The 26,388-nt window shown below is 39.4% G+C and overlaps 8 protein-coding genes across 10 annotated transcripts; 6 read left to right on the top strand and 2 right to left on the bottom strand.

Moving 5' to 3' along the window:
* Positions 1–253: 253 nt before the first annotated feature.
* LOC123774283 (pro-resilin-like) lies at positions 254–26,388 on the bottom strand. Of its 2 annotated transcripts, none has more exons than XM_069307732.1 (3): positions 26,354–26,388; positions 747–854; positions 254–574 (listed from the first exon to the last, which is right to left on the bottom strand). In XM_069307732.1, the coding sequence occupies exons 1-3, from the start codon at positions 26,363–26,365 to the stop codon at positions 329–331; spliced, it is 366 nt and encodes a 121-aa protein (XP_069163833.1). In that variant the 5' UTR covers positions 26,366–26,388; the 3' UTR covers positions 254–328. The 2 variants fall into 2 exon arrangements, with proteins under 2 accessions (XP_069163833.1, XP_045624392.1); XM_045768436.2 differs by lacking the exon at positions 26,354–26,388 and adding an exon at positions 1,027–1,075.
* LOC123774284 (pro-resilin-like) lies at positions 5,629–6,379 on the top strand. The gene is made up of 3 exons (XM_045768437.2): positions 5,629–5,671; positions 5,855–5,962; positions 6,119–6,379. The coding sequence occupies exons 1-3, from the start codon at positions 5,660–5,662 to the stop codon at positions 6,362–6,364; spliced, it is 366 nt and encodes a 121-aa protein (XP_045624393.1). The 5' UTR covers positions 5,629–5,659; the 3' UTR covers positions 6,365–6,379.
* LOC123774285 (pro-resilin-like) lies at positions 8,399–9,212 on the top strand. The gene is made up of 3 exons (XM_045768438.2): positions 8,399–8,441; positions 8,625–8,732; positions 8,889–9,212. The coding sequence occupies exons 1-3, from the start codon at positions 8,430–8,432 to the stop codon at positions 9,132–9,134; spliced, it is 366 nt and encodes a 121-aa protein (XP_045624394.1). The 5' UTR covers positions 8,399–8,429; the 3' UTR covers positions 9,135–9,212.
* On the top strand, positions 12,195–13,008 carry LOC138354024 (pro-resilin-like). The gene is made up of 3 exons (XM_069307731.1): positions 12,195–12,237; positions 12,421–12,528; positions 12,685–13,008. Exons 1-3 carry the CDS (start codon positions 12,226–12,228, stop codon positions 12,928–12,930), a joined length of 366 nt encoding a protein of 121 aa, XP_069163832.1. The 5' UTR covers positions 12,195–12,225; the 3' UTR covers positions 12,931–13,008.
* Positions 15,990–16,804, top strand: LOC123774286 (pro-resilin-like). Its single transcript, XM_045768439.2, has 3 exons — positions 15,990–16,033; positions 16,217–16,324; positions 16,481–16,804. Exons 1-3 carry the CDS (start codon positions 16,022–16,024, stop codon positions 16,724–16,726), a joined length of 366 nt encoding a protein of 121 aa, XP_045624395.2. The 5' UTR covers positions 15,990–16,021; the 3' UTR covers positions 16,727–16,804.
* Positions 19,787–20,592, top strand: LOC123774287 (pro-resilin-like). Of its 2 annotated transcripts, XM_045768441.2 has the most exons (3): positions 19,787–19,830; positions 19,995–20,102; positions 20,270–20,592. In XM_045768441.2, exons 1-3 carry the CDS (start codon positions 19,819–19,821, stop codon positions 20,513–20,515), a joined length of 366 nt encoding a protein of 121 aa, XP_045624397.2. In that variant the 5' UTR covers positions 19,787–19,818; the 3' UTR covers positions 20,516–20,592. The 2 variants fall into 2 exon arrangements, with proteins under 2 accessions (XP_045624397.2, XP_069163831.1); XM_069307730.1 differs by lacking the exon at positions 19,787–19,830 and having other exon boundaries at positions 19,986–20,102.
* Positions 22,661–23,450, top strand: LOC123774288 (pro-resilin-like). Its single transcript, XM_045768442.2, has 3 exons — positions 22,661–22,702; positions 22,867–22,977; positions 23,146–23,450. The coding sequence occupies exons 1-3, from the start codon at positions 22,691–22,693 to the stop codon at positions 23,389–23,391; spliced, it is 369 nt and encodes a 122-aa protein (XP_045624398.2). The 5' UTR covers positions 22,661–22,690; the 3' UTR covers positions 23,392–23,450.
* LOC123774291 (pro-resilin-like) lies at positions 25,595–26,198 on the bottom strand. The gene is made up of 2 exons (XM_045768445.2): positions 26,079–26,198; positions 25,595–25,911 (listed from the first exon to the last, which is right to left on the bottom strand). Exons 1-2 carry the CDS (start codon positions 26,196–26,198, stop codon positions 25,666–25,668), a joined length of 366 nt encoding a protein of 121 aa, XP_045624401.2. The 3' UTR covers positions 25,595–25,665.

Genomic DNA, 26,388 nt, shown 5'->3' with positions numbered 1-26,388 from the left:
GATTGTGTATGGTCCACAATCGACTTGAGTAAGGTCCAGGACGGACCGAAACGTCGTCGTCCCTTCACCTTCTAGTGTGTGGTCTGGTCAACATACTTTAGCCACGTTATTGTGACTCATCGCCGGTATTCGATGACATTGTTTTAATGTCATCAAAGCTTTTGTTGTCATAGACGAAGTACTCCGAGGTTGGATAAACAAAAGTATTTCCGCTTATTATTGCGTTTTTTGGAATAAGTAAAAATAGTTTTAATTCACTCGTGCATATTTATTCATGTTTAGTTTTGGTAATAAGATACAATAAATAACGCTATTCCTCAACGTTGACTTAGCCGTAGACAGGAGCTGGGGTGTAAGTTTGTGTCGGGTACTGGGCCTGGCCCTCGTAGGTCACCTGGGCCACGTAGCCGGAGTCGCCGTTGACATTGTAGGCCACCTTCTCCAGACGACCGTCGGGAAGCAGCACGTAATATGAGCCCTGGGTGTGGGGGCCGTCACGGGTCTCCTGTTGGCCGAAGTCGTTTCCTGAAGCGTCGTCTTTGACGGCCCAGTTGAAGTCGTACTTAGCAGGAGCCTGCAATAATAACAAGAGTATTAAGGTCTCCGGGTTAAGGCTCACTAAAAGCATAGCTAAAAACCCTCATGCAACACGTGTATTAGTATTATTTTGGTGTCAAATACTTTTTTGTTTTGAGTCTGGCTACTGAGAAACATTTGGAGTCTTGTCCAGTTTGCATTATATTCACCTGAGGACCGGGGGCGCCGTAGACTGGTGTTGGTGGCTTGTAGGTGGGGTAGGGAGGAGGCTCGGGGCGGGCCATCGCCGCTGCCACCAGCATGGCCACAACAACAACCTGATACATTCTCAATATCATTATATTAATCATTTTATTACTAAAAGTTTATCTCAGACAAGCTAGGACCATAGAAATCCAAATTATTAAAAACTGTATCTTATATTAACTAATTTGTTACCACTATACACGAGAGCATAATAAAGATGACTTCCAAACACTGTCACAATACCTTGAGAGACATGTCTGGCGAGGAAGAAGAATGAGACTGATGCTCCTGGATGGATGCCGCCGACTTATATACTCTGAGCATCACCCCGCGGTCATGTTAGGCGGCAACTTTTTCACAATATTTCTTAACCTCTTTGTACAATTTTCATATTCAGGAGCGGGAGGAAGGATTTGTATTATAACGATTCTGATTTGTGAGCAGCAGGTGTGTTCGAAGGTTTATACCAAGAGCAAATTATCTTGATGATATGAAACTTTTTAGTAAATAAAATAATAAAATGACAAAAAGTAATCAGTAGAGAATTCTAATATAAATATGATCATTCCTGTGATATTCCGCAGTTTAAATCAATTAATTCTAATCTTTATTTCGCCGTTGGTTTAGTGATTGTAAATCGTTTTGTCGAGGATAGTAATATATAGATAGATAGATAGATAGATAGATAGATAGATAGATAGATAGATAGATAGATAGATAGATATGACAGTGTTAGACCACGAAGGAAGAATTGAAACAGGAATTTCCTGTTCAAAATCTCCAATGAACAATCGCTGTCAAAATTCAATTTCTCCACAGTTCCAATATAAACTCTACGCCAAATCTATTCTAGCTAGCCTAATCCCCTGTAAATAGGCACAAATTAATTTGTTGCTCTTTCCTTAACAGAAACTAATCACATCAATTCTTTAGTACTTATCTCAAAATAATAATCACAGTGATAATAATCTTCAAGATCCTTCTCCAGGCCAATTAAACGTGAATATATTAAGTCTCAATAAAAACTATTTATTCAATACACAGAGAATAATCATACAACCGTGATGTGTCAGTGAGATAATCCATAGGAGCCGTGATTCGGCTCGAACCTGTCGTGGCCTAGTTGACTAAGACGTGTGCGTGGGAACACCCGCACACACGTCGAGGGTTCGATCCCTCATCACGGCTCCCACGGATTTTCTTATATACTTAATACTTATACTATATGGGAGTAATTCACCATGAGCATTTGCATGGGGACGTAACATGGTTTTGGAGTATGTTCAAGACTAGACTATACTTGCTGGTATACCAGTTGGATAGCGTGGTGGCCTTAATAACCCTCCAGAGTTTGATAGGTCTTAATAACCCTCCAGAGTTTGATAAGCCTTAATAACCCTCCAGAGGTTGATAAGCCTTAATAACCCTCCAGAGTTTGATAGGCCTTAATAACCCTCCAGAGTTTGATAGGCCTTAATAACCCTCCAGTGTTTGATAGACCTTAATAACCCTCCAGAGTTTGATAGGCCTTAATAACCCTCCAGAGTTTGATAGGTCTTAATAACCCTCCAGAGTTTGATAGGTCTCAATAACCCTCCAGAGGTTGATAGGCCTTAATAACCCTCCAGAGTTTGATAGGCCTTAATAACCCTCCAGAGGTTGATAGGCCTTAATAACCCTCCAGTGTTTGATAGACCTTAACCCCAATACCACAGTACAAATTGTAATGAAATATTTGCATATTTTATCACCCACGAAACAAGTTTATAAATACAAAATTATATTTAATCCTTTACTCAAAGCCTTGTACCTCAAGAACTTTACTCGTCGCCTTGTGAAGCTCAGGAAATCTTTATGGAACACCTTGTGTTGCTCAGGAACCGTTTACTCAACGTTTCGTCAAGTCACCGTCAAAAGCAACACAAACAGAAAACGATCATCGACCAGAAATTTGCTCAACCAAATGTCAGTGAACTAATTAGAACGTGGGAATGTGGGAAGGAGGCGGGAGAGGGGAGGGAGGGGAAGGGACGGGAGGGAGGAGGAAGGAGAGAGAGGGAGGTGGAGGTGGAAAAGGTCGAGGAAAACTTGCGTCTTCCAAGATGTAATAGATCAATAGATCAACAAACGTTACTGAGAACACAATTAACAGACAGTGTAACTAGGAATACTAAGTTTAAATATGCATTGTTAGATTTAACAAAGTAGTCGTGAATGTTACATTTTCTTATATAGAGAAGTTATCCTGTCAACCGGCACAGCTGTAGTGAATGAAGATCTCGTGTTTGGGAAGACGAGTCAAAAGTGTTAATATAATATCACAGTTTGTGTTGTAAGCGACCCAAACAACGTACAGGGCTGTGAAAACAATGCCAGCACGGATATGATGTTTAAATTATTCCTGTTGGGTAATAAAATGAAGAAAATATATACTATTCTTGTGCACGTTTCCGTTCACCTAGTGCCTCAGTTCACCCAGCACTATATAGATACATAGCAGTTAGGCAACTTCTAAGCGACTATACGTGTCATAAATACTCATTCTCCTCCCAAGTAAATCAGAAACAAGCAACACTTACTGGGCCACCTTACTGGGATGCTTCTATACTGGAGCGGAGTCTTGAGGTGGGTAGAATAGACTCCGCTCCAATATAGAAGCATCAAGAAATATGGACCAATAGGCTTTCTACAATTACTTCCATTTCAATACCCATTGTTTCGTGTTCTGTCTTGTGTTGATGAAATTAATACCCTATTAAATACCACCTCACCCCATCCACCTCACTCAAATGTAGATATAAACAAATCGGAGATATGTAAGTTCTATTCAGTTGTGTATGTGTAAAGTCTTTGAAAATGTAATAAGTTTTACGAAACGCGCTCAAGTGTCGCGTCAGACTAGAAATAAAAATGAATTTTGGAGAATTGATTTTTGAATTACCTCCAACAGTGAAAAGAAATGTACGAAAGATTGAGAAAATTCGTGTTAGAATTATTAATCTTACTTTTTCGGTCATATTTAATAATATATGTCTACAGGAAAGACTGCTACCAAAATATACTAATATATATATATATATATATATATATATATATATATATATATATATATATATATATATATATATATATATATATATATATATATAGAGGTGTCTTTCTTTTTGTGTCTGTTTTTTCCTGATTATCTTCCTGTTTTTGTTTTTCTGTCTATATGTCTGTCTATGTGTCTTTCTCTCGTTTATAGATGCGAGTTCTCTATCATTATTTCTCTGTTACCTTTAGATTTTTATCTCCCTTTGATATTAATAAAGAGGTGCATACAATGGTGTGAAGAACAGGTTTATTATAGCAGGTAGATATTTTCCACGCATTCCTCTTACTTCTTCCAAAAAATTGCGTCAGAAAGTTTCTGTTCAAGGTTTCCACCATGTATGATCTCCATGGTTTCATATATATATTTTTAGGTGCCTTGATTCCCGGTCATTCTCCCGATGGTTGAAGTCTCCCATGATCAGGAGTTTTGCCTTAATCCTTTAAGCCATTTTCAGTTGAGAAATGTCCGAGTTCGCTCGGTTATTGTTCTTATTTTTTTCTGTTTATGCCAAGTTTTGTTTGTTAAGTACTTGTAAACAACCTGTACGTCTGTGCTGTTGCCTCACATTGTTCTGTTCCAATGATACAACATGTAAATTTTTTTGTCTTTATATCAATGTTATATTTTGATTAAAATGCCTCTACTATTTCTATTACCTTCCTTACAAAAAATACTTCAACACAGGCAATTTTTGCTGTTATAGCAGTGCCTGTTTCTCCAACCTTTTCCTTCAATTCACTCTCTTTATATGGGATTCCATCCTCATTAGTGCAATAGATCATGTGGTTAACTTTATAAATCCTGTTATTTGCACCGTCAGTTATCAGTTCTTTTGGGTTTGTGGAGATGGGGACTCTGGTGGTCCTGAAAGGTGGAGTCTTGGGATGGATTTTTACTAATTTTTTTTATTCGAATGCATGGTTACGTCTGTTTTTTCCAACGATCATTTCAGAGCATTTGCAATATTTACTCTTCTATATATTCTTGGAAAATGTGCAACAAACTATTCATATATTCATATTACCTCATGTACATCAGACTACTGTATAAAAAGCTTTATATTCTAAAAGATAATTTTATTCTATTCATAAATACAAGAGTTCACTGACGTATTACTTACATAATATCAGCACGATCAACAATCTTATTATTGCAAGCTCTAAGCATCATGACAGGTAGTCATCCAGAGAGCCACATAACTTAATACACAGCATAAAAGTCTATGTTATGTCTTGCCACACAGCTGCCAGTATGTATTTAGACACTACATATATTGTTATACATTATGACTATATATTGTCTCCATGAAAATATTTGCATTCTTTAAGTCATATCTAATAACTTGCTTCAAGAAACTATGTCGTGCCACACAGCAGTCAGTATGTATTTAGACACTATATATATATATTTTGTTATACCTTATAACAATATATTTTGTCTCCATGAAAATATTTGCATTCTCAAAGTCATATCTAATAACTTGCTACAAGACAATATAAGAAAGCAAAAATCATATAATACATATAAAGCATTTCAAATATACTTAGTCAAGACGACCTTGCCCTTACCTGATGATATAACCAGAAACATTTTACGTTGAGAACGTGAGCATTAAAAACAGTTAAGAATAACTACAACTTAGGAAAAAAGTCTCGCGACCACAAAAGCAATTGCCACTTGACAAGCGTGTGACGTCAAGGCCGCAGAGTGATGCTCCGAATATATAAGTCGCTGTCATCCATCCAGGAGCATCAGTCTCATTCTTCTTCCTCACCAGACATGTCTCTCAAGGTATTGTGACAGTGTTTGGAAGTCATCTTTATTATATCCTCCTGAATAGTGGTAAAACATTTGCTAATATATGATACAATATGTAATAGCGAGGATTTATATAATCCTTGCCTGAGGTTAAAAGTTTAATATTAAAAATAATACATAAATTATAACCATTTAATGGAACTGTGAATGTATCAGGTTGTTGTTGTGGCCATGCTGGTGGCAGCGGCGATGGCCCGCCCCGAGCCTCCTCCCTACCCCACCTACAGGCCACCAACACCAGTCTACGGCGCCCCCGGTCCTCAGGTGAGTATAATGCAAACTGGACAACACTTCAAGTGTTTCTCAGTAACCAGACTAATAAAAAATTGTTTGTCACCAATATAATACTAACACATGTGGTGCTTGTTATAGACGTAGTGAGCTTCAACCCGGAGACCATAAAGATTTATATTATTGCAGGCTCCTGCTAAGTACGACTTCAACTGGGCCGTCAAAGACGACGCTTCAGGAAACGACTTCGGCCAACAGGAGACCCGTGACGGCCCCCATACCCAGGGCTCTTATTACGTGCTGCTTCCTGACGGTCGTCTGGAGAAGGTGGCCTACACTGTCAACGGCGACTCCGGCTACGTGGCCCAGGTGACCTACGAGGGCCAGGCCCAGTACCCAGCACAAACTTACAACCCAGCTCCTGTCTACGGCTAAGTCAACGTTGAGGAATAGCGTTATTTATTGTATCTTATTACGAAAATGTAAATACATAAATAAATGGGCACGAATAATAATAAACAGTTTTTACTAATACCAAGAGACTGTGCTGAGTGGAAATGCTTCCTGTGCACTGTGATAAAGGCACATTATTTTACTGACTCTATCTATAGAACATCAAAATGTTTATTTTAATTACTTACTCTTCAGTGTAAGCAGAAATACACAATCCACTACTACAGTGAGAAATTAAAAGACAGTCTTCTTCATATACAGAAGATATATGTACAAGATTTCCACCACAATACCACATCAGGGATGGATCAAACTCTCTTACATGACTCTTTATCCGAGGAATCGAGCTCAGTTGAGGGAAGTGTACCAGTGTCATTGTTGGTCTGCGACGTATTATGTAAGGCTGCAGTGTAAGTCCTTATGTCTCGAAATTTTGGTTATTGTATTTCTTACAAATATATGTTAAGGCTGTCACTGATAAGCTTGTGCAGCCATATAAAATATAACACATATAAAAAGTTCCCATCAAGGAAAACATTTAACAATACATTAAATAAATATTGATGGAACCGACACTACTTCCCCGTCTAACAGATGGATGTAGACCCGACTAATAATCTGACGCAATTCACTTAGTTTCCACGTTGATGTTCTGAGCTTTTACCTCTGTTGATTACCAATAGGAGCAGTCGACCGTATTGCATTGGCGATATTGCAAGCAGAGGTGGTTCAGGAGAAGTAATTTTGGACTCTGAGATTGACTGGGGTGTCGTCCTGCGTCAGCATACACAGTCAAGGTCATACATAAGAAACATTAAATATCTGCCCTTGCTAATGTTATGATCAATCCAAACTTGTGGTATTGTTTCCTGTGAGTTCTTTATTCATTGCTATCCCACAAACGATTCACGAAGCACTTAATTAATGATAATGCTGTGTGTGTTAGTTACTTGGTGTAGCAAGGCTTATAGACACCAGGACTGTTTCTATGGCCAAGGAGTCGGGAGGTCACGTCTGTTCTGTATGTGACGTCTGTCTTGAATATCATTCCCGCTCCTTCTCTCACAGCTGGTTTCTCTAGCTCCAGTAAACTCAGTATTAATCGGCCAAAGAGTAACATTATCATAGTCTCTAATTTGACTGGTCCTCTCCCATCATACGAATTAAATCATCACGGAAGTGCTGGCCGGGGTAACTGCCACAGGTTCTTGGTGGACGGGTCAGGTCACACAGGCCATACCATTTCATAGTTGCTACCTTATCGTTCCAGGCCGCTACTCAAGTGGAATAACGCAAACCTCTCTAATGTTTTATCGCTTTACTTTGTCAACCTGATACTGTATGTTGGCTGTAGTGCGCCATCTAGACTCCTCTTAATGGCAGCGATTCAGACACACCCAAATTTAGGTTCCAACCTGAAATTCTGCTGTTGCTTCCTCATGCATTGGGTTGGGTTAATCCTGATAAATGGAAGACGGTCACTTCTGAGGTTAACCTTCAACATCCCACTTTCTGAGAACATGCGAGCTTGCCTTTCACAAGCCTCTTGAATAGATCAAACAACGCAAGTCATACTCAAATCTTCGGTGTGCAGGAACAGCTAAAAAGGTAATCTTATTCACAGGCATAGTGAGGGTTGTAGTGTTGTGTTGTGGCACAGACCTACCAGTATACAACCAAGCATTATATATCTCTCAAAATATTTGCATTTTCAATTCAGTTCATAAATTTTCTGCGTGAAAATACACCAGAGGAAACTTTAAATATAATATATTAGCAAATTTTAAATAATTTACCGTATATAAAATATTATATATATACACGGACAAAACGACTTTGCCCTCACTTGATCATATCAACATAAATGTTTTTTGTTAAAGGTGCGTTAAAACAGTTTAGAATAACTTTAAGAAAAAAGTTTCGTTACCACAAAATCAACTGTCACATGAAAACGTTGTAACCTCAAGGCCGCGGGGTGATGCTCAGAGTATATAAGTCGCTGTCATCCATCCAGGAGCATCAGTCTCATTCTTCTTCCTCACCAGACATGTCTCTCAAGGTATTGTGACAGTGTTTGGAAGTCATCTTTATTATATCCTCCTGAATAGTGGTAAAACATTTGCTAATATATGATACAATATGTAATAACGAGGATTTATATAATCCTTGCCTGAGGTTAAAAGTTTAATATTAAAAATAATACATAAATTATAACCATTTAATGGAACTGTGAATGTATCAGGTTGTTGTTGTGGCCATGCTGGTGGCAGCGGCGATGGCCCGCCCCGAGCCTCCTCCCTACCCCACCTACAGGCCACCAACACCAGTCTACGGCGCCCCCGGTCCTCAGGTGAGTATAATGCAAACTGGACAACACTTCAAGTGTTTCTCAGTAACCAGACTAATAAAAAATTGTTTGTCACCAATATAATACTAACACATGTGGTGCTTGTTATAGACGTAGTGAGCTTCAACCCGGAGACCATAAAGATTTATATTATTGCAGGCTCCTGCTAAGTACGACTTCAACTGGGCCGTCAAAGACGACGCTTCAGGAAACGACTTCGGCCAACAGGAGACCCGTGACGGCCCCCATACCCAGGGCTCTTATTACGTGCTGCTTCCTGACGGTCGTCTGGAGAAGGTGGCCTACACTGTCAACGGCGACTCCGGCTACGTGGCCCAGGTGACCTACGAGGGCCAGGCCCAGTACCCAGCACAAACTTACACCCCAGCTCCTGTCTACGGCTAAGTCAACGTTGAGGAATAGCGTTATTTATTGTATCTTATTACGAAAATGTAAATACATAAATAAATGGGCACGAATAATAATAAACAGTTTTTACTAATACCAAGAGACTGTGCTGAGTGGAAATGCTTCCTGTGCACTGTGATAAAGGCACATTATTTTACTGACTCTATCTATAGAACATCAAAATGTTTATTTTAATTACTTACTCTTCAGTGTAAGCAGAAATACACAATCCACTACTACAGTGAGAAATTAAAAGACAGTCTTCTTCATATACAGAAGATATATGTACAAGATTTCCACCACAATACCACATCAGGGATGGATCAAACTCTCTTACATGACTCTTTATCCGAGGAATCGAGCTCAGTTGAGGGAAGTGTACCAGTGTCATTGTTGGTCTGCGACGTATTATGTAAGGCTGCAGTGTAAGTCCTTATGTCTCGAAATTTTGGTTATTGTATTTCTTACAAATATATGTTAAGGCTGTCACTGATAAGCTTGTGCAGCCAACAGTATATCGTGTGATGTCGTGCCATTGTGCTTGTGAGACATGAGTGCAGTTTGAACCATGAAGGTTGAACTGCTTGGGAAGACAGACGAAATACTGTAAAAGAATCAGTATGAGTGGGGAAATAAACCGAGAGGAGAACACATCGAGTGTACCTAACGCTGCATCATCTACCTTTGTGTTCAGTATTAGGCAAAATTGAAATTATATTTTGTCAACAAAGACATTAATAATAATAATAATAAGTATCACCAACTGGCATATGGCTGACAGCCCACAGAGGTTACCGAAGTGTTTTAAAGTAGAGCAACAACATACAGCTTAAATGTATCACCCTTTTTGAGATGTAAATTTTGACTTTTTAGTAAATCTTCTGTGAAAGCATTACCATCCTCCAGACATTCCTCGTGTTTTGTTCCCAATACCGCAAGCAGTTAAGATGAGATTATCACAGTGTTTGAAGCTTGTGATTTGGAGATTATGTGTGTGTGTTTGTTGGTGTGAACTATGTAAACGTGCACCATTTAAATGTGTAACATTTGTCTCACATTCGTGGTGGCCTCATGGTAGTCAAATCTGATCCACATAGAAAGGCCTGCAATAGGTGTGTAGTGTATCTTAAACTGGAGAGACTTTGCTCACGACTTGTGTGTGTCCAGCTTAAGTGAAGGTTCTCACGAGTGCTCTTAAGTGGAGCTTGGCCATGTATGTAACTCCTGGGATGTAGACTATTTTGTGCATATAAATTAAATCCAAGTATTTCACTGGAGCTCCTGTAACTCCTTTGAATTGCAATAGTGTTAAGAAGCCATATATTGAAGTGTGTCATATAATTGCAATGTTAAGGTTAGGGTACCTCACTGAGCCTAATATCATCTCCGGAGCAAGCAGAGATCACTATCTGATAACATCGTGTATGATGCTTTCTAATGTAAAGAGAAATTCCCAAACTATGAATATAGGATAAAGTGTAATATTAGTGACCTTAATATACACATACCTGTATCTTAGATCACTTCCCCCACATATAAAATAACACATATAAAAAGTTCCCATCAAGGAAAACATTTTACAATACATTAAATAAATATTGATGGAACCGACACAACTTCTCCGTCTAACAGATGGATGTAGACCCGACCAATAATCTGATGCAATTCACTTAGTTTCCACGTTGATGTTCTAAGCTTTTACTTCTGTTGATTACCAATAGGAGCAGTCGACCGTATTGCATTGGCGATATTGCAAGCAGAGGTGGTTCAGGAGAAGTAATTTTGGACACTGAGATTGACTGGGGTGTCGTCCTGCGTCAGCATACACAGTCAAGGTCATACATAAGAAACATTAAATATCTGCCCTTGCTAATGTTATCATCAATCCAAACTTGTGGTATTGTTTCCTGTGAGTTCTTTATTCATTGCTATCCCACAAACGACTCACGAAGCACCTAATTAATGATAATGCTGTGTGTGTTAGTTACTTGGTGTAGCAAGGCTTATAGACAGCAGGACTGTTTCTATGGCCAAGGAGTCGGGAGGTCACGTCTGTTCTGTATGTGACGTCTGTCTTGAATATCATTCCCGCTCCTTCTCTCACAGCTGGTTTCTCTAGCTCCAGTAAACTCAGTATTAATCGGCCAAAGAGTAACATTATCATAGTCTCTAATTTGACTGGTCCTCTCCCATCATACGAATTAAATCATCACGGAAGTGCTGGCCGGGGTAACTGCCACAGGTTCTTGGTGGACGGGTCAGGTCACACAGGCCATACCATTTCTTAGTTGCTACCTTATCGTTCCAGGCCGCTACTCAAGTGGAATAACGCAAACCTCTCTAATGTTTTATTGCTTTACTTTGTCAACATGATACTGTATGTTGGCTGTAGTGCGCCATCTAGACTCCTCTTAATGGCAGCGATTCAGACACACCCAAATTTAGGTTCCAACCTGAAATTCTGCTGTTGCTTCCTCATGCATTGGGTTGGGTTAATCCTGATAAATGGAAGACGGTCACTTCTGAGGTTAACCTTCAACATCCCACTTTCTGAGAACATGCGAGCTTGCCTTTCACAAGCCTCTTGAATAGATCAAACAACGCAAGTCATACTCAAATCTTCGGTGTGCAGGAACAGCTAAAAAGGTAATCTTATTCACAGGCATAGTGAGGGTTGTAGTGTTGTGTTGTGGCACAGACCTACCAGTATACAACCAAGCATTATATATCATCTCTCAAAATATTTGCATTTTCAATTCAGTTCATAAATTTTCTGCGTGAAAATACACCAGAGGAAACTTTAAATATAATATATTAGCAAATTTTAAATAATATACCGTATATAAAATATTATATATATACACGGACAAAACGACTTTGCCCTCACTTGATCATATCAACATAAATGTTTTTTGTTAAAGGTGCGTTAAAACAGTTTAGAATAACTTTAAGAAAAAAGTTTCGTTACCACAAAATCAACTGTCACATGAAAACGTTGTAACCTCAAGGCCGCGGGGTGATGCTCAGAGTATATAAGTCGCTGTCATCCATCCAGGAGCATCAGTCTCATTCTTCTTCCTCACCAGACATGTCTCTCAAGGTATTGTGACAGTGTTTGGAAGTCATCTTTATTATATCCTCCTGAATAGTGGTAAAACATTTGCTAATATATGATACAATATGTAATAACGAGGATTTATATAATCCTTGCCTGAGGTTAAAAGTTTAATATTAAAAATAATACATAAATTATAACCATTTAATGGAACTGTGAATGTATCAGGTTGTTGTTGTGGCCATGCTGGTGGCAGCGGCGATGGCCCGCCCCGAGCCTCCTCCCTACCCCACCTACAGGCCACCAACACCAGTCTACGGCGCCCCCGGTCCTCAGGTGAGTATAATGCAAACTGGACAACACTTCAAGTGTTTCTCAGTAACCAGACTAATAAAAAATTGTTTGTCACCAATATAATACTAACACATGTGGTGCTTGTTATAGACGTAGTGAGCTTCAACCCGGAGACCATAAAGATTTATATTATTGCAGGCTCCTGCTAAGTACGACTTCAACTGGGCCGTCAAAGACGACGCTTCAGGAAACGACTTTGGCCAACAGGAGACCCGTGACGGCCCCCATACCCAGGGCTCTTATTACGTGCTGCTTCCTGACGGTCGTCTGGAGAAGGTGGCCTACACTGTCAACGGCGACTCCGGCTACGTGGCCCAGGTGACCTACGAGGGCCAGGCCCAGTACCCAGCACAAACTTACACCCCAGCTCCTGTCTACGGCTAAGTCAACGTTGAGGAATAGCGTTATTTATTGTATCTTATTACGAAAATGTAAATACATAAATAAATGGGCACGAATAATAATAAACAGTTTTTACTAATACCAAGAGACTGTGCTGAGTGGAAATGCTTCCTGTGCACTGTGATAAAGGCACATTATTTTACTGACTCTATCTATAGAACATCAAAATGTTTATTTTAATTACTTACTCTTCAGTGTAAGCAGAAATACACAATCCACTACTACAGTGAGAAATTAAAAGACAGTCTTCTTCATATACAGAAGATATATGTACAAGATTTCCACCACAATACCACATCAGGGATGGATCAAACTCTCTTACATGACTCTTTATCCGAGGAATCGAGCTCAGTTGAGGGAAGTGTACCAGTGTCATTGTTGGTCTGCGACGTATTATGTAAGGCTGCAGTGTAAGTCCTTATGTCTCGAAATTTTGGTTATTGTATTTCTTACAAATATATGTTAAGGCTGTCACTGATAAGCTTGTGCAGCCAACAGTATATCGTGTGATGTCGTGCCATTGTGCTTGTGAGACATGAGTGCAGTTTGAACCATGAAGGTTGAACTGCTTGGGAAGACAGACGAAATACTGTAAAAGAATCAGTATGAGTGGGGAAATAAACCGAGAGGAGAACACATCGAGTGTACCTAACGCTGCATCATCTACCTTTGTGTTCAGTATTAGGCAAAATTGAAATTATATTTTGTCAACAAAGACATTAATAATAATAATAATAAGTATCACCAACTGGCATATGGCTGACAGCCCACAGAGGTTACCGAAGTGTTTTAAAGTAGAGCAACAACATACAGCTTAAATGTATCACCCTTTTTGAGATGTAAATTTTGACTTTTTAGTAAATCTTCTGTGAAAGCATTACCATCCTCCAGACATTCCTCGTGTTTTGTTCCCAATACCGCAAGCAGTTAAGATGAGATTATCACAGTGTTTGAAGCTTGTGATTTGGAGATTATGTGTGTGTGTTTGTTGGTGTGAACTATGTAAACGTGCACCATTTAAATGTGTAACATTTGTCTCACATTCGTGGTGGCCTCATGGTAGTCAAATCTGATCCACATAGAAAGGCCTGCAATAGGTGTGTAGTGTATCTTAAACTGGAGAGACTTTGCTCACGACTTGTGTGTGTCCAGCTTAAGTGAAGGTTCTCACGAGTGCTCTTAAGTGGAGCTTGGCCATGTATGTAACTCCTGGGATGTAGACTATTTTGTGCATATAAATTAAATCCAAGTATTTCACTGGAGCTCCTGTAACTCCTTTGAATTGCAATAGTGTTAAGAAGCCATATATTGAAGTGTGTCATATAATTGCAATGTTAAGGTTAGGGTACCTCACTGAGCCTAATATCATCTCCGGAGCAAGCAGAGATCACTATCTGATAACATCGTGTATGATGCTTTCTAATGTAAAGAGAAATTCCCAAACTATGAATATAGGATAAAGTGTAATATTAGTGACCTTAATATACACATACCTGTATCTTAGATCACTTCCCCCACATATAAAATAACACATATAAAAAGTTCCCATCAAGGAAAACATTTTACAATACATTAAATAAATATTGATGGAACCGACACAACTTCTCCGTCTAACAGATGGATGTAGACCCGACCAATAATCTGATGCAATTCACTTAGTTTCCACGTTGATGTTCTAAGCTTTTACTTCTGTTGATTACCAATAGGAGCAGTCGACCGTATTGCATTGGCGATATTGCAAGCAGAGGTGGTTCAGGAGAAGTAATTTTGGACACTGAGATTGACTGGGGTGTCGTCCTGCGTCAGCATACACAGTCAAGGTCATACATAAGAAACATTAAATATCTGCCCTTGCTAATGTTATCATCAATCCAAACTTGTGGTATTGTTTCCTGTGAGTTCTTTATTCATTGCTATCCCACAAACGACTCACGAAGCACCTAATTAATGATAATGCTGTGTGTGTTAGTTACTTGGTGTAGCAAGGCTTATAGACAGCAGGACTGTTTCTATGGCCAAGGAGTCGGGAGGTCACGTCTGTTCTGTATGTGACGTCTGTCTTGAATATCATTCCCGCTCCTTCTCTCACAGCTGGTTTCTCTAGCTCCAGTAAACTCAGTATTAATCGGGCAAAGAGTAACATTATCATAGTCTCTAATTTGACTGGTCCTCTCCCATCATACGAATTAAATCATCACGGAAGTGCTGGCCGGGGTAACTGCCACAGGTTCTTGGTGGACGGGTCAGGTCACACAGGCCATACCATTTCTTAGTTGCTACCTTATCGTTCCAGGCCGCTACTCAAGTGGAATAACGCAAACCTCTCTAATGTTTTATTGCTTTACTTTGTCAACATGATACTGTATGTTGGCTGTAGTGCGCCATCTAGACTCCTCTTAATGGCAGCGATTCAGACACACCCAAATTTAGGTTCCAACCTGAAATTCTGCTGTTGCTTCCTCATGCATTGGGTTGGGTTAATCCTGATAAATGGAAGACGGTCACTTCTGAGGTTAACCTTCAACATCCCACTTTCTGAGAACATGCGAGCTTGCCTTTCACAAGCCTCTTGAATAGATCAAACAACGCAAGTCATACTCAAATCTTCGGTGTGCAGGAACAGCTAAAAAGGTAATCTTATTCATAGGCATAATGAGGGTTGTAGTGTTGTGTTGTGGCACAGACCTACCAGTATACAACCAAGCATTATATATCATCTCTCAAAATATTTGCATTTTCAATTCAGTTCATAAATTTTCTGCGTGAAAATACACCAGAGGAAACTTTAAATATAATATATTAGCAAATTTTAAATAATATACAGTATATAAAATATTATATATATGCTCGGACAAAACGACTTTGCCCTCACCTGATCATATCAACATAAATATTTTATGTTAAAGGTGCGTTAAAACAGTTTAGAAGAACTTTAAGAAAAAAGTTTCGTTACCACAAAATCAACTGTCACATGAAAACGTTGTAACCTCAAGGCCGCGGGGTGATGCTCAGAGTATATACGTCGGCGGCATCCATCCAGGAGCATCAGTCTCATTCTTCTTCCTCACCAGACATGTCTCTCAAGGTATTGTGACAGTGTTTGGAAGTCATCTTTATTATATCCTCCTGAATAGTGGTAAAACATTTGCTAATATATGATACAATATGTAATAGCGAGGATTTATATAATCCTTGCCTGAGGTTAAAAGTTTAATATTAAAAATAATACATAAATTATAACCATTTAATGGAACTGTGAATGTATCAGGTTGTTGTTGTGGCCATGCTGGTGGCAGCGGCGATGGCCCGCCCCGAGCCTCCTCCCTACCCCACCTACAGGCCACCAACTCCAGTCTACGGCGCCCCCGGTCCTCAGGTGAGTATAATGCAAACTGGACAACACTTCAAGTGTTTCTCAGTAACCAGACTAATAAAAAATTGTTTGTCACCAATATAATACTAACACATGTGGTGCTTGTTATAGACGTAGTGAGCTTCAACCCGGAGACCATAAAGATTTATATTATTGCAGGCTCCTGCTAAGTACGACTTCAACTGGGCCGTCAAAGACGACGCTTCAGGAAACGACTTCGGCCAACAGGAGACCCGTGAAGGCCCCCATACCCAGGGCTCTTATTACGTGCTGCTTCCTGACGGTCGTCTGGAGAAGGTGGCCTACACTGTCAACGGCGACTCCGGCTACGTGGCCCAGGTGACCTACGAGGGCCAGGCCCAGTACCCAGCACAAACTTACACCCCAGCTCCTGTCTACGGCTAAGTCAACGTTGAGGAATAGCGTTATTTATTGTATCTTATTACGAAAATGTAAATACATAAATAAATGGGCACGAATAATAATAAACAGTTTTTACTAATACCAAGAGACTGTGCTGAGTGGAAATGCTTCCTGTGCACTGTGATAAAGGCACATTATTTTACTGACTCTATCTATAGAACATCAAAATGTTTATTTTAATTACTTACTCTTCAGTGTAAGCAGAAATACACAATCCACTACTACAGTGAGAAATTAAAAGACAGTCTTCTTCATATACAGAAGATATATGTACAAGATTTCCACCACAATACCACATCAGGGATGGATCAAACTCTCTTACATGACTCTTTATCCGAGGAATCGAGCTCAGTTGAGGGAAGTGTACCAGTGTCATTGTTGGTCTGCGACGTATTATGTAAGGCTGCAGTGTAAGTCCTTATGTCTCGAAATTTTGGTTATTGTATTTCTTACAAATATATGTTAAGGCTGTCACTGATAAGCTTGTGCAGCCAACAGTATATCGTGTGATGTCGTGCCATTGTGCTTGTGAGACATGAGTGCAGTTTGAACCATGAAGGTTGAACTGCCTGGGAAGACAGACGAAATACTGTAAAAGAATCAGTATGAGTGGGGAAATAAACCGAGAGGAGAACACATCGAGTGTACCTAACGCTGCATCATCTACCTTTGTGTTCAGTATTAGGCAAAATTGAAATTATATTTTGTCAACAAAGACATTAATAATAATAATAATAAGTATCACCAACTGGCATATGGCTGACAGCCCACAGAGGTTACCGAAGTGTTTTAAAGTAGAGCAACAACATACAGCTTAAATGTATCACCCTTTTTGAGATGTAAATTTTGACTTTTTAGTAAATCTTCTGTGAAAGCATTACCATCCTCCAGACATTCCTCGTGTTTTGTTCCCAATACCGCAAGCAGTTAAGATGAGATTATCACAGTGTTTGAAGCTTGTGATTTGGAGATTATGTGTGTGTGTTTGTTGGTGTGAACTATGTAAACGTGCACCATTTAAATGTGTAACATTTGTCTCACATTCGTGGTGGCCTCATGGTAGTCAAATCTGATCCACATAGAAAGGCCTGCAATAGGTGTGTAGTGTATCTTAAACTGGAGAGACTTTGCTCACGATTTGTGTGTGTCCAGCTTAAGTGAAGGTTCTCACGAGTGCTCTTAAGTGGAGCTTGGCCATGTATGTAACTCCTGGGATGTAGACTATTTTGTGCATATAAATTAAATCCAAGTATTTCACTGGAGCTCCTGTAACTCCTTTGAATTGCAATAGTGTTAAGAAGCCATATATTGAAGTGTGTCATATAATTGCAATGTTAAGGTTAGGGTACCTCACTGAGCCTAATATCATCTCCGGAGCAAGCAGAGATCACTATCTGATAACATCGTGTATGATGCTTTCTAATGTAAAGAGAAATTCCCAAACTATGAATATAGGATAAAGTGTAATATTAGTGACCTTAATATACACATACCTGTATCTTAGATCACTTCCCCCACATATAAAATAACACATATAAAAAGTTCCCATCAAGGAAAACATTTAACAATACATTAAATAAATATTGATGGAACCGACACAACTTCTCCGTCTAACAGATGGATGTAGACCCGACCAATAATCTGATGCAATTCACTTAGTTTCCACGTTGATGTTCTAAGCTTTTACTTCTGTTGATTACCAATAGGAGCAGTCGACCGTATTGCATTGGCGATATTGCAAGTAAAGGTGGTACAGGAGAAGTAATTTTGGACACTGAGATTGGCTGGGATGTCGTCCTGAGTCAGCATACACAGTCTAGGTCATACATAAGAAACATTAAATATCTGCCCTTGCTAATGTTATCATCAATCCAAACTTGTGGTATTGTTTCCTGTGTGTTCCGTTGTTATTTATTGTTATCACTCGAACGATTCACGAAGCAATTAATGATAATGCTGTGTGTGTTTGTTACTTGGTGTAGCAAGGCTTATAGACACCAGGACTGTTTCTATGGCCAAGGAGTCGGGAGGTCACGTCTGTTCTGTATGTGACGTCTGTCTTGAATATCATTCCCGCTCCTTCTCTCACAGCTGGTTTCTCTAGCTCCAGTAAACTCAGTATTAATCGGCCAAAGAGTAACATTATCATAGTCTCTGATTTGACTGGTCCTCTCCCATCATACGAATTAAATCATCATGGAAGTGCTGGCCGGGGTAACTGCCACAGGTTCTTGGTGGACGGGTCAGGTCACACAGGCCATACCATTTCTTAGTTGCTACCTTATCGTTCCAGGCCGCTACTCAAGTGGAATAACGCAAACCTCTCTAATGTTTTATCGCTTTACTTTGTCAACATGATACTGTATGTTGGCTGTAGTGCGCCATCTAGACTCCTCTTAATGGCAGCGATTCAGACACACCCAAATTTAGGTTCCAACCTGAAATTCTGCTGTTGCTTCCTTATGCATTGGGTTGGGTTAATCCTGATAAATGGAAGACGGTCACTTCTGAGGTTAACCTTCAACATCCCACTTTCTGAGAACATGCGAGCTTGCCTTTCACAAGCCTCTTGAATAGATCAAACAACGCAAGTCATACTCAAATCTTCGGTGTGCAGGAACAGCTAAAAAGGTAATCTTATTCACAGGCATAATGAGGGTTGTAGTGTTGTGTTGTGGCACAGACCTACCAGTATACAACCAAGCATTATATATCATCTCTCAAAATATTTGCATTTTCAATTCAGTTCATAAATTTTCTGCGTGAAAATACACCAGAGGAAACTTTAAATATAATATATTAGCAAATTTTAAATAATATACCGAATATGAAATATTACATATATACTCGGACAAAACGACTTTGCCCTCACTTGATCATATCAACATAAATGTTTTTTTGTTAAAGGTGCGTTAAAACAGTTTAGAACAACTTTAAGAAAAAAGTTTCGTTACCACAAAATCAACTGTCACATGAAAACGTTGAAACCTCAAGGCCGCGGGGTGATGCTCAGAGTATATAAGTCTGCGGCATCCATCCAGGAGCATCAGTCTCATTCTTCTTCCTCACCAGACATGTCTCTCAAGGTATTGTGACGGTGTTTGGAAGTAAAAGTTTATAGTCGTTAACATTTCATAATACATGATTCAATTTACAATAACAAGGATTCTTATATTTCTTGGTTGCCTGAGATGAAATAAATATTAATTAAAAACTTATTAAACATTTAATGACAAAGGGAATGTATCAGGTTGTTGTTGTGGCCATTTTGGTGGCAGCGGCGATGGCCCGCCCCGAGCCTCCTCCCTACCCCACCTACAGGCCACCAACTCCAGTCTACGGCGCCCCCGGTCCTCAGGTGAATATAATGCAAACTGGGCAACATTTTCAATATTTCACTGTAAGAAGATTAACAAAAAATGGAATAAAACGAATATAATCTGACGTACGTGGTGCATCAAGCTGCTTGTTACTACTCAAGTGAGATTGAAAACAGAGAAAATAATACTCTTGTTATTATTGCAGGCTCCTGCTAAGTACGACTTTAACTGGGCCGTCAAAGACGACGCTTCAGGAAACGACTTCGGCCAACAGGAGACCCGTGATGGCCCCCACACCCAGGGCTCTTATTACGTGCTGCTTCCCGACGGTCGTCTGGAGAAGGTGGCCTACAATGTCAACGGCGACTCCGGCTACGTGGCCCAGGTGACCTACGAGGGCCAGGCCAAGTACCCGACACAAACTTACACCCCAGCTCCAGTCTACGGCTAAGTCAACGTTGAGGAATAGTGTTATTTATTGTATCTTATTACCAAAATGTAAATATATAAATAAATATATCAGCACAAATGAAAACCAATTTTTACTGATCCCAAAAGACAAAAATTAAGTGGAAGTACTTCCGGGTTCACTGTGCTATTTCTAATTTACTCCATCTCATTGAACTTCACATATAATAATATTTAATTAAATGTTCTTCATCATTATCTTAAATACATAATCTACTAGTAGAATGAGGATTCAAATCGAAGTCTTCCTAATAAATAGAAGACTTGCACAACGCTTCCGCCACAATACTTCTTCTGGGACGGGTCAAACAATCGCATTTGACTCCTTATCTGAAGATTCGAGCTTTGTTCAAGGAAATATGCCAGTGTCATTGTTGGTCTGTGACGTGTCAAGTACGATAGCAGTGGAAGTCGTAATATCATTATATTCTATGTATTTTAATGCTTTCAAATAGAAGTTAAGGCTGCCTCTGTTAATTTTGTGTAACCGGCAGTATATATTGTGATGTTATGTCATTGAGTTTAGGAGACATAAACGCAGCTTGAGCCATGAAAGTTTGATTACCTGGGAAGACAGAAAGGAGATTGGAAAAGAAGCTATATAAATTGGCAAATTAAAAACAACATAACACGGCGCCATTAAACCCTTAATTAGGTTGCGAACGTCAGACCTCTGAAAGTATCATAGTTTCGCCCGTCTGGTCGACAAACTCGTACTAGATCAGTCCAGTTGACCGTGAAGAAATCTATCCCAAGAAGAAATCTAATACATAAGCTAATTCTTCAGTCGTGTGTGTTCCATATATGCCATTTAAACTGGAGAAAAGCTATAAATTCCTCATACATTTCTCAACAATTACACTGCCTATTACGTTTTGCTTTGTTCTCCTCCATCACAAACAGGGTACAAGTGCAGCAGGACTGCTGGAATAATGGGATGGCTTATCCAAAAAGAGGTGCTGGCTGGAAGCAATCATAGTGGAACAGGACTCTGGTTGTAATACCTTACTTTTTCCTGACTATCTCAGCGTGATATATCAATAATTGGTATTTGTCAGAGAACCCACAGAGGTTAAACAGTGATGTAAATTGCCTAGAGCAACAACATACAACTCAAGTGTATCACTTTATATGAGATGATGAATTTTATTGTCAATTAATCTTCTGTGACTGGAGATTGCACCGATTTGGGCATCAAATTTATCGTCTGTATGCTAGCAACTTTTCAGGTTCCCTTGGGACTAGAGTTTAATTTAAGGGGAAGAGGTTAAAGATATTACCTTACTCAATAACATATGTTTTTATTAAGAACTTAATACTTTGGGCATGATTTGGGATTCCCTTTACTCTTCGAAGGGGCATAAAAATCTAAATCAGATAACGTGAGACAAATTATCCCTGCCGAAAAATTCTCAGACCTCTCTCTGTACATTTTCTCTTAACACTTTAATAACTTGCTTTTACTAATAAGGTAGCTCTATCACTACAGTAATTTCAAGATATCACTACCGTAATTACAAGATAACACTACTGAAATTCCAAGATATCACTATCGTAATTACAAGATATCACTATCGTAATTACAGGATATCACTAGAGTTCCTTTTTGAATACTCGGGCGTCAATTATGCATCTTTAACACATTAAAATGTATAAATTTTACAGCAACATTTGTGGTATAATTACAACTACAAGTTCGATATACTGAACAGCAATCGCGAGGACACCTCACCCAATAATTGACAGACGGGTCTGGGTTGTGATGGCTCACGGAACTGTTAGTATATAACCAAGCAATATATATATATATATATACATATAAGCTCTATGAAAATATCTACTTTTTAAAATCAACGTACAAATTTACTGCAAGAAAATATTCTAAACTTAATTTTAAATATTATATGTAAAATATTTCATATATTCTCAGTCAGACGACCTTGTCCTCAACGGATCATATAACCACAAACGTTTTCGGTTTAGTACATGAGCGGTATGAACAGTTTAGAATAACTGACTGAAGAAAATGTCTCACGACTAGAAAAGCAATTGCCATCAAACGAGGACATTACGTCATGACCGCGGGGTGATGCTCAGAGTATATAAGTCGGCGGCATCCATCCAGGAGCATCAGTCTCATTCTTCTTCCTCACCAGACATGTCTCTCAAGGTATTGTGACAGTGTTTGGAAGTAATCGTGTATAGTGGTTAACATTTCATAATACATGATTCAATTTACAATAACAAGGATTCTTATGTTTCTTGGTTACCTGAGATGAAATAAATATTAATTAATAACTTATTAAACATTTAATGACAAAGGGAATGTATCAGGTTGTTGTTGTTGTGGCCATTTTGGTGGCAGCGGCGATGGCCCGCCCCGAGCCTCCTCCCTACCCCACCTACAAGCCACCAACTCCAGTCTACGGCGCCCCCGGTCCTCAGGTGAATATAATGCAAACTGGACAACATTACCAATATTTCACTGTAAGAAGATTGACAAAAAAATGAATAACACGAATATAAACCTGACGTACGTGGTGCATCAAACTGCTTGTTACTACTCAAGTGAGATTGAAAACAGGGAACATAATACTCTTGTTATTATTGCAGGCTCCTGCTAAGTACGACTTCAACTGGGCCGTCAAAGATGACGCTTCAGGAAACGACTTCGGCCAACAGGAGACCCGTGACGGCCCCCACACCCAGGGCTATTATTACGTGCTGCTTCCCGACGGTCGTCTGGAGAAGGTGGCCTACAATGTCAACGGCGACTCCGGCTACGTGGCCCAGGTGACCTACGAGGGCCAGGCCCAGTACCCGACACAAACTTACACCCCAGCTCCTGTCTACGGCTAAGTCAACGTTGAGGAATAGTGTTATTTATTATATCTTATTACCAAAATGTAAATATATAAATAAATAAATATATCAGCACAAATGAAAACAAATTTTTACTGATCCCAAGAGACAAAAATTTAGTGGAAGTACTTCCGGGTTCACTGTGCTATTTTAACTTACTCCATCTTATTGAACTTCACAAGTAATCATTTTTAATTAAATGTTCTTCAGCATTATCTTAAATAAATAATCTACTAGTAGAATGAGGATTCAAATCGAAGTCTTCCTAATAAATAGAAGACTTGCACAACGCTTCCGCCACAATACTTCTTCTGGGAAGGGTCAAACTATCGCATTTGACTCCTTATCTGAAGATTCGAGCTTAGTTCAGGGGACATATGCCAGTGTCATTGTTGGTCTGTGACGTGTCAAGTACGATAGCAGTGGAATTCGTAATGTCATTATATTCTATGTATTTTATTACTTTCAAATAAAAGTTAAGGCTGCCACTGTTAATTTTGTGTAACCAGCAGTACATATTCTGATGTTGTGCCATTGTGTTTTGGAGACATGAATGCAGTTTGAGCCACGAAGGTTTGAGTGCTTGTGTAGACAGACAGGAGACTGAAAAAGAAACTATATAAATTTACCAATGACAAGACTGGAAAGCAGTTGAAGAGCCTAACGCTACGCCATTAAGCCCTTAGTTAGGTTGGGAACGTTAGCCCTCTGAAGGCATCATAGTTTCGCCTTTCTGGTCGAGAGACTGGTACCGGATCGGTCCAGCTGACCCTGCAGAAATGTCTCCCAAGAAGAAATTAAATATATATAAGCTAATTCCAATTCTTCTCTCTTGTCTGTCTTATATATGCCTCTTACATTAAAGTCAAGCTATAAATTCTTCATACATCTCTCTACAATTTCACTTCCTCTGCAATTCTGCTTACTTCTCATCCTTCACAAACAGGGTACAAGTGCAGCAGGACAGCTGGAGAAATGGGATGGCTTATCCATAAAGAGGTGCTTGCTACACATAGAAATCACAATCGCGTGACGATAAATTTAATGCCCGAATCGGTGCAATCTCCAGTCACAGAAGATTAATTGACAATAAATTTAATAATCTCATATAAAGTGATACACATGAGTTGTATGTTGTTGCTCTAGGCATTTTACACCATTGTTTAACATCTGTGGGTTCTTTGACATATACCAATTATTGATATATCACGCTGAGATAGTCAGGAAAAAGTAAGGTATTAAAGCCAGAGTCCTGTTCCACTATGATTGCTTCCAGCCAGCACCTCTTTTTGGATAAGCCATCTCATTATTCGAGCAGTCCTGCTGCACTTGTACCCTGTTTGTGATGGAGAACAAAGCAAAACTTAATACGAACTGTAATTGTTGAGAAATGTATGAGGAATTTATAGCTTGTCTAATAATGTAAATGGCATATATAGGACACACACGACTGAAGAATTAGTTTATATATTAGATTTCTTCTGGGGGATAGATTTCTGCAGGGTCAGCTGGACCGATCCGATACCAGTCTGTCGACCAGACGGGCGAGACTATGATACTTTCAGAGGTCTAACGTTCACAACCGAATTAAGGGTTTAATAGCGCCGTGTTATGCTCTTCAACAGCTATCCAGTCGTTTAATTTGCCTATTCATATAGCTTCTTTTCCAGTCTCCTGTCTTCACAGGTAATCAAACTTACATGGCTCAAGCTGCGTTCATTTCTCCTAAACCGCAATGACATAACATCACACTATTTATACTGCTGGTTACACAAAATTAACATTATCTGTCTTAACTTTCATTTGAAAGTTATAATATACATAAAGTGTAATGACATTACGACTTCCACTGCTATCGTACTTGACACGTCACAGACCAACAATGACACTGGCATATTTCCCTGAACTAAGCTCGAATCTTCAGATAAGGAGTCAAATGCGATAGTTTGACCCTTCCCAGAAGAAGTATTGTGGCGGAAGCGTTGGCCAAGTCTTCTATTTTTTAGGAGGACTTCGATTTGAATCCTCATTCAACTAGTAGATTTTGTATTTAAGATAACGCTGAAGAACATTTAATTAAAAATGATGATTATTTGTGAAGTTCAATAAGATGGAGTAAGCTAAAAATAGCACAGTGAACTCTGAAGTACTTCCATTTAATTTGTCTGTTGGGATCAGTTAAATTGGTTTTCATTTGTGCTGATATGTTTATTTATATATTTACATTTTGGTAATAAGATACAATAAATAACACTATTCCTCAACGTTGACTTAGCCGTAGACAGGAGCTGGGGTGTAAGTTTGTGTCGGGTACTGGGCCTGGCCATCGTAGGTCACCTGGGCCACGTAGCCGGAGTCGCCGTTGACATTGTAGGCCACCTTCTCCAGACGACCGTCGGGAAGCAGCACGTAATAAGAGCCCTGGGTGTGGGGGCCGTCACGGGTCTCCTGTTGGCCGAAGTCGTTTCCTGAAGCGTCGTCTTTGACGGCCCAGTTGAAGTCGTACTTAGCAGGAGCCTGCAATAATAACAAGAGTATTATGTTCTCTGTTTTCAATCTCACTTGAGTAGTAACAAGCAGCTTGAAGCACCACGTACGTCAGGTTTATATTGGTGTTAGACATTTATTGTCAATCTGACAACAGTGATATATTGGGAATGTTGCCCAGTTTGCATTAAATTCACCTCAGGACCGGGGGCGCCGTAGACTGGGGTTGGTGGCTTGTAGGTGGGGTAGGGAGGAGGCTCGGGGCGGGCCATCGCCGCTGCCACCAAAATGGTCACAACAACGACAACCTGATACATTTCCTTTGTCATTAAATGTTTAATAAGTTATTAATTAATATTTATTTCATCTCAGGCAACCAAGAAACATAAGAATCCTCGTTATTGTAAATTGAATCATGTATTATGAAATGTTAACCACTATACACGATTACTTCCAAACACTGTCACAATACCTTGAGAGACATGTCTGGTGAGGAAGAAGAATGAG

This window comes from Procambarus clarkii, chromosome 61 (genome assembly GCF_040958095.1).
Source record: "Procambarus clarkii isolate CNS0578487 chromosome 61, FALCON_Pclarkii_2.0, whole genome shotgun sequence".
Classification (NCBI taxonomy): Eukaryota; Metazoa; Arthropoda; class Malacostraca; order Decapoda; family Cambaridae; genus Procambarus; species Procambarus clarkii.
Note: the sequence above shows the minus strand (reverse complement) of the source record. Positions and strands in the feature narration are given on the sequence as shown.

Coding starts and splice junctions, on each gene's coding strand:
- LOC123774286 (XM_045768439.2), top strand. Junction 16,325..16,480: donor ACGGCGCCCCCGGTCCTCAG/GTGAGTATAATG, acceptor ATATTATTGCAG/GCTCCTGCTAAGTACGACTT.
- LOC123774291 (XM_045768445.2), bottom strand. CDS start 26,198: ATGTATCAGGTTGTCGTTGTTGTGACCATTTTGGTGGCAGCGGCGATG. Junction 25,912..26,078: donor ACGGCGCCCCCGGTCCTGAG/GTGAATTTAATG, acceptor TTATTATTGCAG/GCTCCTGCTAAGTACGACTT.
- LOC123774284 (XM_045768437.2), top strand. Junction 5,963..6,118: donor ACGGCGCCCCCGGTCCTCAG/GTGAGTATAATG, acceptor ATATTATTGCAG/GCTCCTGCTAAGTACGACTT.
- LOC123774288 (XM_045768442.2), top strand. Junction 22,978..23,145: donor ACGGCGCCCCCGGTCCTCAG/GTGAATATAATG, acceptor TTATTATTGCAG/GCTCCTGCTAAGTACGACTT.
- LOC123774287 (XM_045768441.2), top strand. Junction 20,103..20,269: donor ACGGCGCCCCCGGTCCTCAG/GTGAATATAATG, acceptor TTATTATTGCAG/GCTCCTGCTAAGTACGACTT.
- LOC138354024 (XM_069307731.1), top strand. Junction 12,529..12,684: donor ACGGCGCCCCCGGTCCTCAG/GTGAGTATAATG, acceptor ATATTATTGCAG/GCTCCTGCTAAGTACGACTT.
- LOC123774285 (XM_045768438.2), top strand. Junction 8,733..8,888: donor ACGGCGCCCCCGGTCCTCAG/GTGAGTATAATG, acceptor ATATTATTGCAG/GCTCCTGCTAAGTACGACTT.
- LOC123774283 (XM_069307732.1), bottom strand. Junction 575..746: donor ACGGCGCCCCCGGTCCTCAG/GTGAATATAATG, acceptor TTATTATTGCAG/GCTCCTGCTAAGTACGACTT.